Source organism: Strix uralensis, chromosome 2 (assembly GCF_047716275.1).
Source record: "Strix uralensis isolate ZFMK-TIS-50842 chromosome 2, bStrUra1, whole genome shotgun sequence".
NCBI lineage: Eukaryota > Metazoa > Chordata > Aves > Strigiformes > Strigidae > Strix > Strix uralensis.
The window spans coordinates 35572689-35586674 of NC_133973.1; the positions used below are offsets into that span (position 1 = coordinate 35572689).

Sequence of the window (13986 nt, forward strand, 5' to 3'; positions counted from 1 at the left end):
CAGTAATGTTAAAATTAAGGCCACAATCTACTTGGTATTACTTTTGTCAAATAACTAGCTTAGAAAATAACTTGTACTGGAAAATGCATATGATCTCCTAAATATCTATATTTAATACCTTAAACTGTCCTATGGCGACGTTCATGCTTCGCAAGAGGAATAATGATTAAACTCCACTACCAAGTAAAAAGTTGTCACACTCACATTTTCTCACCCTTTATGGCTTAGCATTTTATAAATTATCAGTTAATATTCCATGAACACAAAGATCTCTATTTTGTGTCCTATCTAGAAGCTTTTTTTTTTTTTTTTTTTACTTTGGCTAGCTTGTAGGCAACAAATAAACCAATGAGAAAAAAGCTTCTTTCTGAACACTGTGTGTTACTATAATTGTGAATTCCAGATCAGAAAGTTTATTTGGTATGGTCTAGATCACTATCTTACCCATCTAGAAGATTCATTGTTGTTGTGGTAACTTCAGCAAAAAGAAGAATCTTTCCAAGCTTCTTTGATTGAAGATTCTGTTGATATGTCTTCAGGCTGAAATGTTCTGATGAGAAGCTTCCCATCTCAGTGATGACTGGCATGAGAGATGGAGTTATCTCCATTTTTGATTCAGAGGATGAAACAAATTTAAGAGACACCTTGCTGGATGCTCTTAATCCTTCAGCATCTACATTTCCCTCAAGCCATTTCAGAAAAGAAAGATGAATTTCCTGTGGGCAAGGAAAATAACATAAGGCATAGAAATATGGACGATCACATGTGAACACATACAAACATTCTTCCAAGAACATTTTTATTCAAGCAATCATCTTCTATTTCAAAATATGAAAATTAACTCAATTTCCTCTTCAAAGGTCAACTTCTGCAGCTTGTTCTAATCCAGCCTGGCCTGACTACTTGGTACTGCCTTCCTAGACTTGAGATTTAGATCCTTTGTAGATTAATTAGACTTAATCTTTCCCTCTAACAGCAGTTCTCCTAGATACTGAAGCATGAAGTGCACACATTCGTATTATGTAGGTTTTTCAACATGCTAAGTTTCTTTGCTGGAAGTCCTTCAGTCCATTGCCAAGGCTTGATTTGAAGGATAAAGCACCAGCTACCAAAAACATTTACTGGTTTCTCAGCAGTATACCTGCTAAAAGGGCTCATATCTTCAGCTAAGGGAAGCTTTGCTACTATTAGCTTAAATATAGGCAAAAGTGGCTGTTAATTAGCTAGCTAAAAGAGAAGCACTTAACTCAAGCATGCACACAACTAAGAAAATTCTACCAGTGTATAAAATGCAGTTGTATGCAGTCAATGGCACAGCTAACACATATTTCTGTGCAAAAGATTTCAATGTGAAATATACATGTACATACATATATAATTTTATATATCTACACATCAAAACTTTGATTTTTCTCTCAATTTTTTTAGGTTATTTAGAAATACTTAGAATACTTCGAAATACCTAAATTTTTGAATGTGAAATGAAGAGATGAATTACTGGGACTATTACCTGTCTGGTTACACCCTGAAACAACTGTTACACATTCACAGAACTCTTTCTGGAAATATCTGATTTTGAGATATTTGATACGAAACGTTTGCCATGTGTTTAGAAATCGTAAGTTAACAGCCCATGAACACAGATGCTGGGACTTCTTTTTGCTAAGTGTAGCTTAAATTCTGAAGAGCTCTCCTTCTAGAGTCAAAATGGTCTTTTATATGATGTATGATATATGAAACCACAAAAATTGTGGTTTCTATTCTACTGAAAAAGATGTCCTAGCAATTCTTGCCCTCAAATTTTTAAAGAGAAAGATATTTGACTTTCAAATTAAAAAATTCTAACCAAATATATGCCACCCCTTCCCTTGACTGCCATATCTGGAAACCAGAATATGAGTGTTTCCTGTATGAGTGCTTAAGACAGGACTAAGCTCTCTTGCCCTTGAACAAAATGTCTCTGAGCTCCAGCCCAACTCTTTAAAACCCACAAACCACAATTAAGAGCAAACTTCTTATAAATAGTTATCTATCCAAGGAATTACAACCATTTTCCAAATCCCACTGTTGTATCTTAAGAAGGAATGAGAAAAGTGGTCCTGTTCCTAACACCTTTCTATAGATTTTCCATCCTCAGAAACTACACATTCTCAAGTTTCACATGGACACTGCTACTTGTGTGACATTCTTTGTATGCTGAATGTCAGCAGACGTACTGGTTTGCAGCCTTGTAGTATGGGTAGCAGACCATAACACCAAGAAAGGAATAGTCTCTTTCCAAATGCAATCAGCGACTAGCTTCTAAGCCCCAGGACAATCTAAGAGTGACTTGGTAGCTAAATTTTAGTTACAGAGAAATTACTTCTCATTTCTTGGTTTTCTAAAGCTCCAGCTGAACTCTGTGCATCTAGCTTCTTGGATAAAATATGCTTTAAATATTTTTTCCTTTTTTTTCCTTGCATATGCATCGTAAATGATGATGTGGCATTAAGGGTTTTACGAGCACTTCTTTGACTTGATGATCTGCATGAAGCGCTTGTATTTTCACTTAATGTAATATCACAGCTTTGACAGACTGCTGCTAAATTCTTTACACACTATCCTACTTGTTTTACACGCAGAGTAACTTATTAGTGGTAAGTGATATTTAGAAAAATTATAGCTCTCATTCTTGTCAGGGAGTATATGGAAAAACTGTGCTTAATCAGAAAGTGCATTTTCCTATTGCTTTCCAAACACAGTAATTCACTTCGCATAACTGAGTGTGCAAGTCCTAGACACAAAAACATAATTTTAACTCACACAAGGATGGGTTTACAGACTTACAAAAACAGAAGTTAAAAAATAAAGGTGCTTGAAGTATTATTACATTCTAAACAAACAATGAAAGTGCTTGATACTGTACGTCAGAAAGTCTGGTGTACTTTTGCCACAGAAATAGCATGTATTTATGTGTGATGTTACATTATTACAAATATGCCACACAATTCCTACTATTTATCCTCTTGAGTATATACTTTCAGGTGATCTTCCCCCCATAGTTTGTAGGTTTACTTCTTGATTTAATTTTCTTGTTTCTAACACATACTGAACCATTTAAGAATTGTTACATGTGTATAATTATAAAGCTAATTTTTCCCATAATGTAGACATGTTTGAGCTGATCAAAAATATAAACATGAGTAATACATAATCAAGAACAGCATTTGATTTTTAAAAATTCCTAAAAAATACATTTTTACATTTTTAACATAGCAACGTTTCATGTACTGTCCAAGTACACACTTGAAAAATTAACTTTCACTGTAAGAACCTCCTTCACACAAGGTTACAGAAACATGGATGCTGAACCAATGCATTTTGATCCCCACAATTATACTGGCATACAGTATATTCTTCTATAATTAAACAAACATATATAAGAAGTCAGGGTTAATCTCTGCTTCAACTCCATTTAAAAGGAATACAATCACGTCAGAACCTGAGCTGTGCAATTTGTTCCTAAATTCGGGATTCAGCTTTGAATTCAAAAATCTATTGCCAGCCGCGTCCGCCGTTCTGCAGCAACCTCTGGTGGCCATTTAAATGAAAAGGTTGGTTCAGGAACTGTCTAGCCTTCCACACCTCTGGAACCAGATCAGGTGTCAAGCAAGGCACCCAACACAAAGGGAATACCCAAACTCTTGGCCACTGCCTACCCTGACCATTATCAAAACCCCAAACCATGCAGGTACAAACTTTAAATGAGTATGCAATGAAAAAAAGCTGTAGCTGTTACACATTTAGGCACCAACAACAATATCTGCAGCTACTTACACATACAGTCATACTAAAATCTGTGTTTTGTATATTATCAGTAACACTGTAAGCATAATAACTACACTTGTTTTAGGGTGGCACAAATATATTCTGAAGTTGTTACTCATCATTACTGCACCAGTTTTGGACAGAAGAACTGAAGTCAAGCCAAATTTAATTTCCTATGAAACTGTTGATTTTTTCGATCACATTTTATATGTACATTCTCTAAAGCAAAGATATTGCTTTCTTTCTTAAAGTAAGAATGAAATTTGACATGTCAACCAAACAGCTTGGTGACAAGAGAGCTAATCAGCTTTTCACAGTTAAAATAATCAACTACAAGTTTAATATTTGTAATGAGAAATTTTTTCTACCCATATTTTAAATGGTAAAAACACTACATTTTTTCAATGCATTGTAAAAAACAATCACCAAAAGCAGAAAAGCAATATACCAACAGGAACTACCCACCACTTCTCACTACAAATCCTCCCACAGCACTCCAAAGCACAACTTAAATCCTCCCAGACAGAAGCATGGAGAGATACAGAATTTCAAAGCAGTGACGGCCTCACTGATTTGGTACCCAGGGACAAACAGATCAACCATCAGAATTTTGACTGTCAGACTGAAAGCGTCACTGAATAAGAAGTTGTTCTGAGTGGGTAGGGAGATGCAGTGGATGTTAATTCACAAAATTCATAGAAAGAGAGAGTTAAGCAACTGCATACTGCATACCCTCAGCTCCTCCACTCATCAGCACAAAGGTTTATTTAGGGGCCACCGTATCAAGGATTGCAAACACTGCAAGTTGTTGAACTGAAGTTTACATGGTAATTGTAACGTAAAGGAAGAGTAAAAGCTGTATTTTGCTTATGATTTAACATCTGCTTTCTATGATTTTAAGAGTTTGGTCAGGTGTGTGAAGAAACTGCTATGTAACGGAAGTTTTCTTTTGCTGTTTAAATTTCTTTTTATTTTCGTAATCATTAGTTTCAGATTTTCCTAACGCTTACTTAGTGGTTGAGATTGAAAAAAAAGGAGAAAAATGGGAGACATAGGAGACAAAAACCAGCTACATATGGACCCTTCTCTGTTGTAGTATAAAATAACAGAAAATTACAGCTCCTGATGGAGAAGATTTTATTTGCACCTGGGCTCTATCAACCAATGAGACTTACGCACAAAGCACATAAACTTTCATTTATAATGATTCAAAATAATCCCAAATCCAAGACTTTATTCTTACATTGTATTTTTATATATAATTCTGATGTATTTTCTTATTTTTATACGTATGTTCATATACACTCACATATATATGGAAGTATCTCTCTCACTGGGCATATCTGGGAGCTGCTCTTTTCTACCAAGCTCTGACAATAGGTCTTAAACCTATCAATGGAATTCTTTGTTAAGACAAAATTCAGTCACAGACTAAATTCATTTGGTTTCTATTAAAAACATTGAGGTGAAACTAAATGAAAGTTAAAATACAATGCCATAAAACAAACAAACATTATACATCAGTCAGCTCTCTCCTTTCTTGGAAGGAAAAATGAGACAATTTTAACTACTGATGCTCTACCTGATGACTCAATATTGTGACTGTAACATAATACTCTATTTTAGCTGTTGCTTGTTGAGTAAGTGAGGCCCGGTATTCACTTTCTGGATACATAGCTAGAACATGATTTAACAATTTTTCTCCTTCCTTTGCATAAAATGTAATAATTCCCTATAAACTACCTCTATTTTTGCTTCACTGTACTTTAAAGAAGTTTGCAGTTGATGCATGGATTCATATATTATCAGGTGATGTACTGATTAGATCACATACATATAAGTGTTTATTAACTGCAAACAAGTGAAGATTACACAGGCATAAAGCACTTTTAGAGGAGCACATGAATAGCCCATTTGGAGCATAACCACATTTATAGACATCATGCCTTCAATATGGCTAACCTGCTTTTTTTTTTTCCTGAATTGACTGTTTTCAAATGAGTGTTATTCAGTTCAGGTATGATCTCAAATGTATATATTTCATATGAATTCTATAATAGCACTAATAGAAAATAACATATTTTAATAAAGAGTGCATGGCATGTGGAATCAGATTTCAACCTTTGAATATAAAGATACACACACAAATACATATACACAAAAAAAATATATCCTCCCTGTATTACACAGCTTTACTCAACAGCCCTACAAGTTTAAAGGTGTTAAATTAGCCACTGGAGAGCTTCCATTGCATCTCTTGAATCCAATAGAAACAAACTCAAGTCCAACATGGTAGTAAGCAGTAGGCTGGTGCCAGCAAAAAAAAACACATCTATAGTGGCAACTCCAGCCCCGAACGCTAGTGACTTAGGAGGCCAGCAGCAGAAGTCAGCTATTAGCACAAGAGGGCAAGGTTTTGGCAGACATTTCTGACTAATGAGGCACACAAAATGCTTTTCTGATGCTGCCTGTGTTTTTACTTCCTGTAATAATGCCATACTTGGAGATCTGAAGCACATGACAGTTTCATAACACAACCATAGGCCCATTTTAAAATCATGTTCTTACATAGTCAATATATAAAAATCCTTAAAAGAAAAGAATATTAAATGGCACCCAAACCCGTAAATATTCTGTAAATATACAGAAGGTGCAGAAAAAATGTGCAGTTATATACTATCCTTATTGCTTTCAAACCCTAGCATGTATATATTACCTTTTACTGAGGCTTTGTAAAACATTTTATAAATACTAAATTTAGTACCACAATCACTCATATAAAGGTATTACTTTCTTGTACAAGGTGGGGAAACTCAGTACAATATCTTTCTTTTTAGGAAAAGATTGAAGAAAGGAAAAAGAACCACAAACTTGATAGATCAGATGAGGAAAGAAGATAATCTCTTAGCAATCACAGCTTTGACAGAGGAACCGAAGAGGATGAAGAATAGGCCTCCTGTAACCTCTTTCACAGAAATACTCAAAGATGGGAGAAAGGTTGCTCTTTTCTCCCAAGAAAATACTGGCAATTAAGTCATAGTAGCCATCTTCTACTAGTTCAGCAGGATTTAGGAAAGCTGTAGATAGCAGATGTATTATTTGTGTTTATGTGCTATAAAGCCAGTGTCTTTAACCAGACAACCAGGTTAAGAGACTTCATTAGGTAGTCATAATCATTATTTCAATACTGTTCAGATATCATAAATATGTAATAACATTACCAAACTACACATCAGTGCCTGAAGATGGATTTTATAACAACTGAAACAAAAAGAATAAGCAGAACTTTAAAACACAAAGGCTATTAAAACAACACATTCAAAATCTGATTTGAAATATATGAGTACTCAAATTCATTTTCAGAAATCATAGATAAAACTTTTCTTTTAATACTAACTGCTTATAGTTAATTTTGAAGTTCAGTCCTTGTTGAAGGAAATAGATAAAAATTGAGTAAGCTAGATAGTTTCCCTCCACAGCCCCACTGGCTGATTTTAGTCTAGCTTCAGATTACTTATAACATTTTCATTTGTTTTGCATATTTTACTAATAGAAAGACATATTTTAGCTGATGTCACTCCTCTAGGCTGAGTCAGGGGAGAATATGTGCATCTATCTTACTCTATTCAGCACGCAGAAGGCCATTGTTTTCGTGACTGGTGTTTTAGTTCATAGTACAAAAACTTTAGGAAGGAGAGAAATCCCCAGTTCTCCACTCCCTCCTTTCCCCATCCCCCAAAGAACTTCATAAAGATTTTATTGTAGTACAACCAAGTTGCATTCTCATTTCATGTTCTCATGAACTTCTGTAGTCGCTTGGCTGGTATTTGCTATGCATTCTCGGGATACTACATAACTAGGAAATCTGTTTCAGTTTATTAATAATCTTTTTATATTACCTAAACCCAGATACAGTTCAAAACATGAGTTGATTGCATAAAATATGGGAGGGCATTTAGAAGATGGCAGGGTTTGGTAACTTTTTAAATTCACAACCAACTGGATTTTTAGGAGTCTCTAGTGGTTTCGGTAGTTACTTTAGTCTGCGATATACTTTCTCAAGAGAGGCAGAAAAAGCTAATAATTTCAGAAAGATCATTCCAGAGACCAAGTTCCTTATTTTTGACTCCACACTTCAGTGTGTTTTTAAAAACAAGTATTGCATTACATGAACAGTTACAGAGTGCATCATCTCAGCAGTATGGAGAGTAGAAAGTTACATATAGAAGTGGGTCCGTTTTGCCAACTGGTCTGCGGAATACCTAGTCCAAAAAAGGGAAAGATTTTTAAGAAAGTGTTGCAAAGTACCCTTCTCCTTTTTACTGCAGTTACATTTCTTTGAACATGAAGCATCTTAGATTTCAACCCATTGCCAGTCTACATGTCTAGCAACTGCTCATAAATCTGTGCCTAAATTTGAATTTAAAATTAGATTTAGCTTTAAAAAGCACCGTACGTAGGCAGAAAATTAATTTATTCAACGTGCAGCAGTTCATTCTAAACACAGGCAGCAGGGCCCAGGTCAGAATTCACTAACTAATGAAAAATATATCAGATGTTACCTTCTGTAGAGAAAAGAATTCTGTCAAGAAGGTTAAAAATAAGATAAAAAGCAATCAACTAGCAATGAAAAGGAAAAGTGGTCTTCATGTCAAGTTCTACATCAGTTTCTGTTGTGTTTAGCACAGTGTTACACTTAGGTATTAGGTTGCTAGAAGGCACATGCTATCATTCAGTCATGCAAAACAAATACAGGAAATGAGTCAATCACATTTTTTCTTTATTGTTATATGCAAAGAAAGTATCAAAAATTCTTAAAAGGATAGAACAATTAAAAAAAAAAAAAAAAGAAGAGTGAACACATACTGCCCTAGGCAGAACACATTTGTTTTGATTTCTCAGTTTTGATAAAAGTTCTACCATTCACGGTCCCTGCCTATGTAACAGGCTCCGCAGCCGCAGGACAAGGCTCACTGCAGAAGGCCCCGGTGCACTGTCCTCACCACCAACCACAGCTGAGCTGAGGAACAAGGAGGACAGCAGGAGAAATGCTGTAAGGTGCATCCCAGCTTTTGCTTTTTTTACTCAGCTGCAACAGAACAGTCTGGAAGCAATCTTCCCAGCAGCTGCTCTCATCAACAAACTGTTTATTGTAAGAAAGTGGCTGGGTCAAAGGCTAAACGTCATCCAGAACTGAAAGCGTATCTTTTAAAAAAAAACCCTCTGAAGCCGCCCATGCATACGAAAAAAGCACATTACATACGAAAGAGAACCATATTCCAATTCTGAAAGGCCAAAAGTCTACTTAAACAAAAACTCCTTAATTTGATGAAGCAGTATTTTATAACGTTGCACTAATTTACTGTGGCTTGTGCTGACTTTGAGACCTGTGCAAGGTTTCTAATAAAAACAGAAGTTATTTAAAATTAAATCTGTGTTTTATGTCAAAAGAAAATAGAGTTGTATTAAAAAATATTCTAAAACACTTTATTAACATTTTATTGACACTGAATAAGTTTGCTCCATATTCACATACAACAACAAAAAATGAGTACTCCTCATACATTAAAAATGCACCATCAACATGTTACACACGTTGAAAAAACAGGTTTAGGTTCAGTATCAGTTTAAAAAATTTCAGGTTTTATGATGCAGGTAGCAAAGGAAGACAACATACTAAATGCATGTGTATTAAACCCTTTGCAAGCACTTGCCGAGTCAGTTTCAAAACTTGTTTGAAAACTTTTGAATGCAACAGCCCATATTCAGATGTCAAACACTCTTCCAGAATTCCCAGCTCTGTCAAGAATCACTAGAGGACTGAATTTAACCAGGTTTTAAACCAGACATACTTTAAAAAAAATTGTAATCACATGTTACCATATAACTACATTTAAGTATATGAACACACACACAAAAAAAGAAAGGAACAAAGAATGTATGCATCAAAACCCCCTCGTATTTAGTATAATTTAGTAACATTCATAACCAAGTTTTAAACTAAAGGATACTAAAAATTACACGACGGAATCTCATTTAGTAATCCATAGCTTTTAATCTCAGAAGTTAAACAGTATATGACCACCTATGCAAGGTAAACTGGTATCATAACATAGCACAGTAATTGGGGTACGTTTGCTGCAACAGACTATAAAGCTGACTTTGAGGGTAAAAGATCAATAAGAACAAGGTCTACCTTTGACATAACATCACTACATAACACTTCACAAAAATGAGTGTTGCAATGAAAGGGCTGATAAATCAGAGGACTAGTAGGTGTTGATTTATCCTACCAGAAAAAGGCATGATAAATTACAGTTTGACTATTTAATTCCTCATGACACCTACTTTGTAACAAAACTGTTGTTATTTTTTTTGAAGTATATAGTAAATTGAGCATACGTGCAACTGTGCTAAAAATAAGTATAGAGAAACCAGGCAGAAGGAAAAAGACATTCCACTTCTGCACTAAAATCTGAACATTATGCATATTAAAGTATTTTTTTAAAATAATAATTAAAATCATGTTTAGAAGAATAAACTAAGATATAAATCTAACCCTAAACGCTGTACACATTTCTTTTAAATTACTCTCAAAAGTATTCTGTATTGACTAGAAAAAAAAATACAGAAGAATTTTGTTCTCAGCTAATAGGGCAATAAATTAGATGCAATATATTCAGCTGGTAAAACTGGCTCTGTTAAACAGCTATCACATAATAGTATTTTTATTTGGTACTAAAACTTTTTTTTAAAACTGAGGATAAAATTGTTGAAAATCTTGGAATTAGTAGTAGAATGAGTTAAGTAAATAAAACCTAAGAAAATATTTTTTCTTAGCACTGATAATACACAATTCTTAGTTTAAGGTTTTCCATCAGGTTTGTTTTGCCTTTCAACAGGTTTATATACATAAGATGTGAGTAAATTTAGTGTTCATGAACATGAAACACTAGAACAGGAGCCAAAGATTCTCCTCTTAGCACTGCAAAGATGCATGAAACTCGAATGAGAAGATTTCAGCTGTACCTATTTTTGCCTCTTCTGAGCAAGAACTCCCAATTCTGTCACTCTGTAGGGGTTTTTGAGCTAAAGAAATGTCTGTGAAATATTAGGGTGAAACCACAACACATTTTCACATGTACCACAACTCAGAGATTACAATACAGTTATGTCCCTAAAGTTGCACAGCTAATGTTCAACATGTATCATATATTTTATAATCCTTCCTAAAACATATTCAGGTTGACATTACAGTTTATAAACAACAAAAAAACATCTTAGAAAATAAAAGTTTCTTGGAAATTATATGCTATAATGGCAACAACAGGCTTGGTATGTTATTTTATAGTATACCTACTCCAAAAAAACATTAGCATGACAGCATGGATTGTTTAACAAGAAAGTAAACCAATGATTTTCATTTAGTGGAGTCTATCAAAAAAGTTAAGCTTCATGCTTTGAAAATACGTTATACACATATACAGCAATGTAAAATTTAGATATCAAATTGAGAACTCTGAAGAAAGCCTCAGTAATATTAATTTTATCACAAATTAATAAGTTTTTCTTACAGAACAGGGGAAAATACCATCTTCACACCCATGTACTGTAGTGCTAGGTTGTAGAAATGAATGATGCAAGCTACATTTACAGTTATCCGAGCCACACATTTTCTAACGCATTGTAATTCTTCTCTCCCCTTTTCAGCCCTTTCAGATTTAACACTTACTTTCTTCTGCTGAGACTGAAACCTTGTTCAGAACAAAAAAGGTAAATTTTTCTCCTCAAAGGAAAAACAAGATAGTAAGCAAATCATACACTATAGCTGTAAGGGTCGTGATACACAGGTCGCTTCAAGAACTAACTTCAGAGTCAACCTTCTTAGAGAGCAGCCATCTGAAAGCACTGCTGCAATTGTCAGGGATAAATGGGGGAAAAAAAACCCAAATTTAATTTGTCCTTCAAAGGTGAATATACAACATACTTAACCCTCACAGGAACAAGGCCAAACGTTTATCTAGACAAACCCTTTAACTACTCCAGGGCTGAGCTTCCTTCAGTCAAGTCATACACACCACTAGCTCCTGCTCCAAAACACCATGTTTGGTATACAGAACTTACAGTATTGCAGACATTGCAGCAGGAATCAAAGCTCTTGACCGAAATTCAGGGGTTTATGGGAAACAAGGCACTTGAAGAACCAAACAAGAACAGACTCAAGACCGACGCAGTGTATGAGAAGTCATCAACAGAAGCACATACAGTCAGGAGCATTTTTGACAATGGCACATTCTTTATGCTGAGGGACTTTGGATTCCCTTGACTCGTCTCTGAGGATAACCACCTGTTTCTGTGCTTAGGGATATTTGCGCTCTATTACTGTTAAAAGAGTTGAGGGAAAACCCAATCTGTCATACAAAATTTCGCAATATTTGTTAATGCAAAATGGTAACACTTCATGTAGCCCAAGGAGAACTCATTTAATAAAATCACTTTAGACTTTTCACATTAAAATTTATTATTAACCCAGGTAAGAAAACGTCTTAGGGAGCAGCGGTCTGACGGGGACAACAAAATACAACCTTATGGAAATACTTGTTGAAAGCTACATAAACAGTAAATGCTTGCTGCGTAAGGGCACTAATGGTAGTCTATTGAAAAGGTTAGTGACTGCAGTGCAAGCCTCAAACTTCTGACAAGGTGTAAAAGCTTTTAAGTGGAGTAACAGTAGAGCTTAACGTAATTTTTCATTCCAGCTCAGCAGCCAGTGAGTGAAAGGGGATTCCAGCTCCCAAGGCATATGGCTGTTATTGTGCATTTCCTAGCTCCTGACTGACCACAGAAGGTGGTAGAATTGAAACTTTTGAACCCTGCTGTAATACTAGGAAGAAAAATAGACAAGATCTCGGCAAGGGAATCTTACAGAAATGAGGACTAAGACTACGACATCCTACCCAGACTACACTTCTAAAGTCAAGAACCTGACCAGAATGAAGCAAAATTTTTGAAAGACTGAAAAACCAGCTCTGGACATACCCACTCCAAAGATGAACTTTTAACTGATTAAATATGAACACCTTTGTTGAAGGCCCTTAGTTATTAGTCCCAAACTAGAGGGTTAACTTCTAAAAACAAATTGTCTTGAGGGAAAAAGTTTCAGGGATTACTTCAATCAGTACTAAAATGCAAAAGATTGTTTAAAAATGCATGTCCAGAATAGTTCCACACAAACTAATGAACTCAAGCTACAAAGTCTGTATACTCAGTCTGTGACACCTAGTGATTAATTCATCCTTGGTTAAATAGGGACAATTTGGGTCTCTGTTTCTTGAATGTAATAGCCTGGGAAAAAGGAGACTGAGAGCAAAGCAATTATTATTTAATTTTGAGTTTAAAGTTTGATGTGTACTTTCAGTTTGTCAAGCTAGTGTAATTACACAAAATCAGGAACGTGACAGTGGCTGCAAAAATAATGTTCTACCAGCAAATTATCATATGCTTCTAAGAAGAGACATCCTTGAACAGATGGAGAAATTGTTTCGTATGGAGCAATAAGGAGAGCAATAATTGTAGAAGGTTTATTGTAGTTCAAAAATGTCTAATTTGCTGTTCCTGGACTGCTAACTGGAGACCATCATTAGACAGAGTGGATAGTGTAGGATAGAAAAAAGCTTGAAAATATTTGAAGAAGACTGAAGTCCACTCCCACCTCCACAAGGAAACGGTTGCTGCAGAGATAATAAAAGCATATCCTCATCATTGCTAGCTATTCATACATATCATTTCACTGAAACACCAAATTAAACATTGTTGCTTCCCAGATGTTGCCTATGGCTAAAACAAGTAGAAGGAAAAGTTTCCCATAATTGCAAGAGCTGATGAACTTCTCTTTCAAATGACAAAATAACACTTAGGATAAAGGGGCAGCTCTTGTCAAAAGCCACTACTACTCCAGTGATATGAATACAAGGACAAAGCAGCAGTCATATGAATATAATAACCCCCTTTAAAATTGTACCTTTTCTCCAACAGTGGCCAGCAGCAGATGCACAAGAGAAGAACACAGCAAGCATAAGGTAACTTTTCTAGCAGTCTACATCATAAGGATTTGTGAGCCAAAGAGCATATAGCTCACAGCTCCAATGGAGTATTCTCCCATGAAAGACAAGTTATCTT

General features: G+C 35.2%; 1 protein-coding gene across 4 annotated transcripts in view; it reads right to left on the minus strand.

Annotated features, from left to right (window-relative positions):
- HLCS (holocarboxylase synthetase) overlaps nucleotides 1-13986 on the minus strand; it is a 126533-nt gene that overhangs the window by 81396 nt on the left and 31151 nt on the right. For all 4 annotated transcript variants that reach the window (XM_074858316.1, XM_074858317.1, XM_074858319.1 and 1 more), the window contains one exon: nucleotides 445-716. In XM_074858316.1, the coding sequence (XP_074714417.1) occupies nucleotides 445-716 (272 nt within the window). The remainder of the gene's footprint in view (nucleotides 1-444; nucleotides 717-13986) is intronic.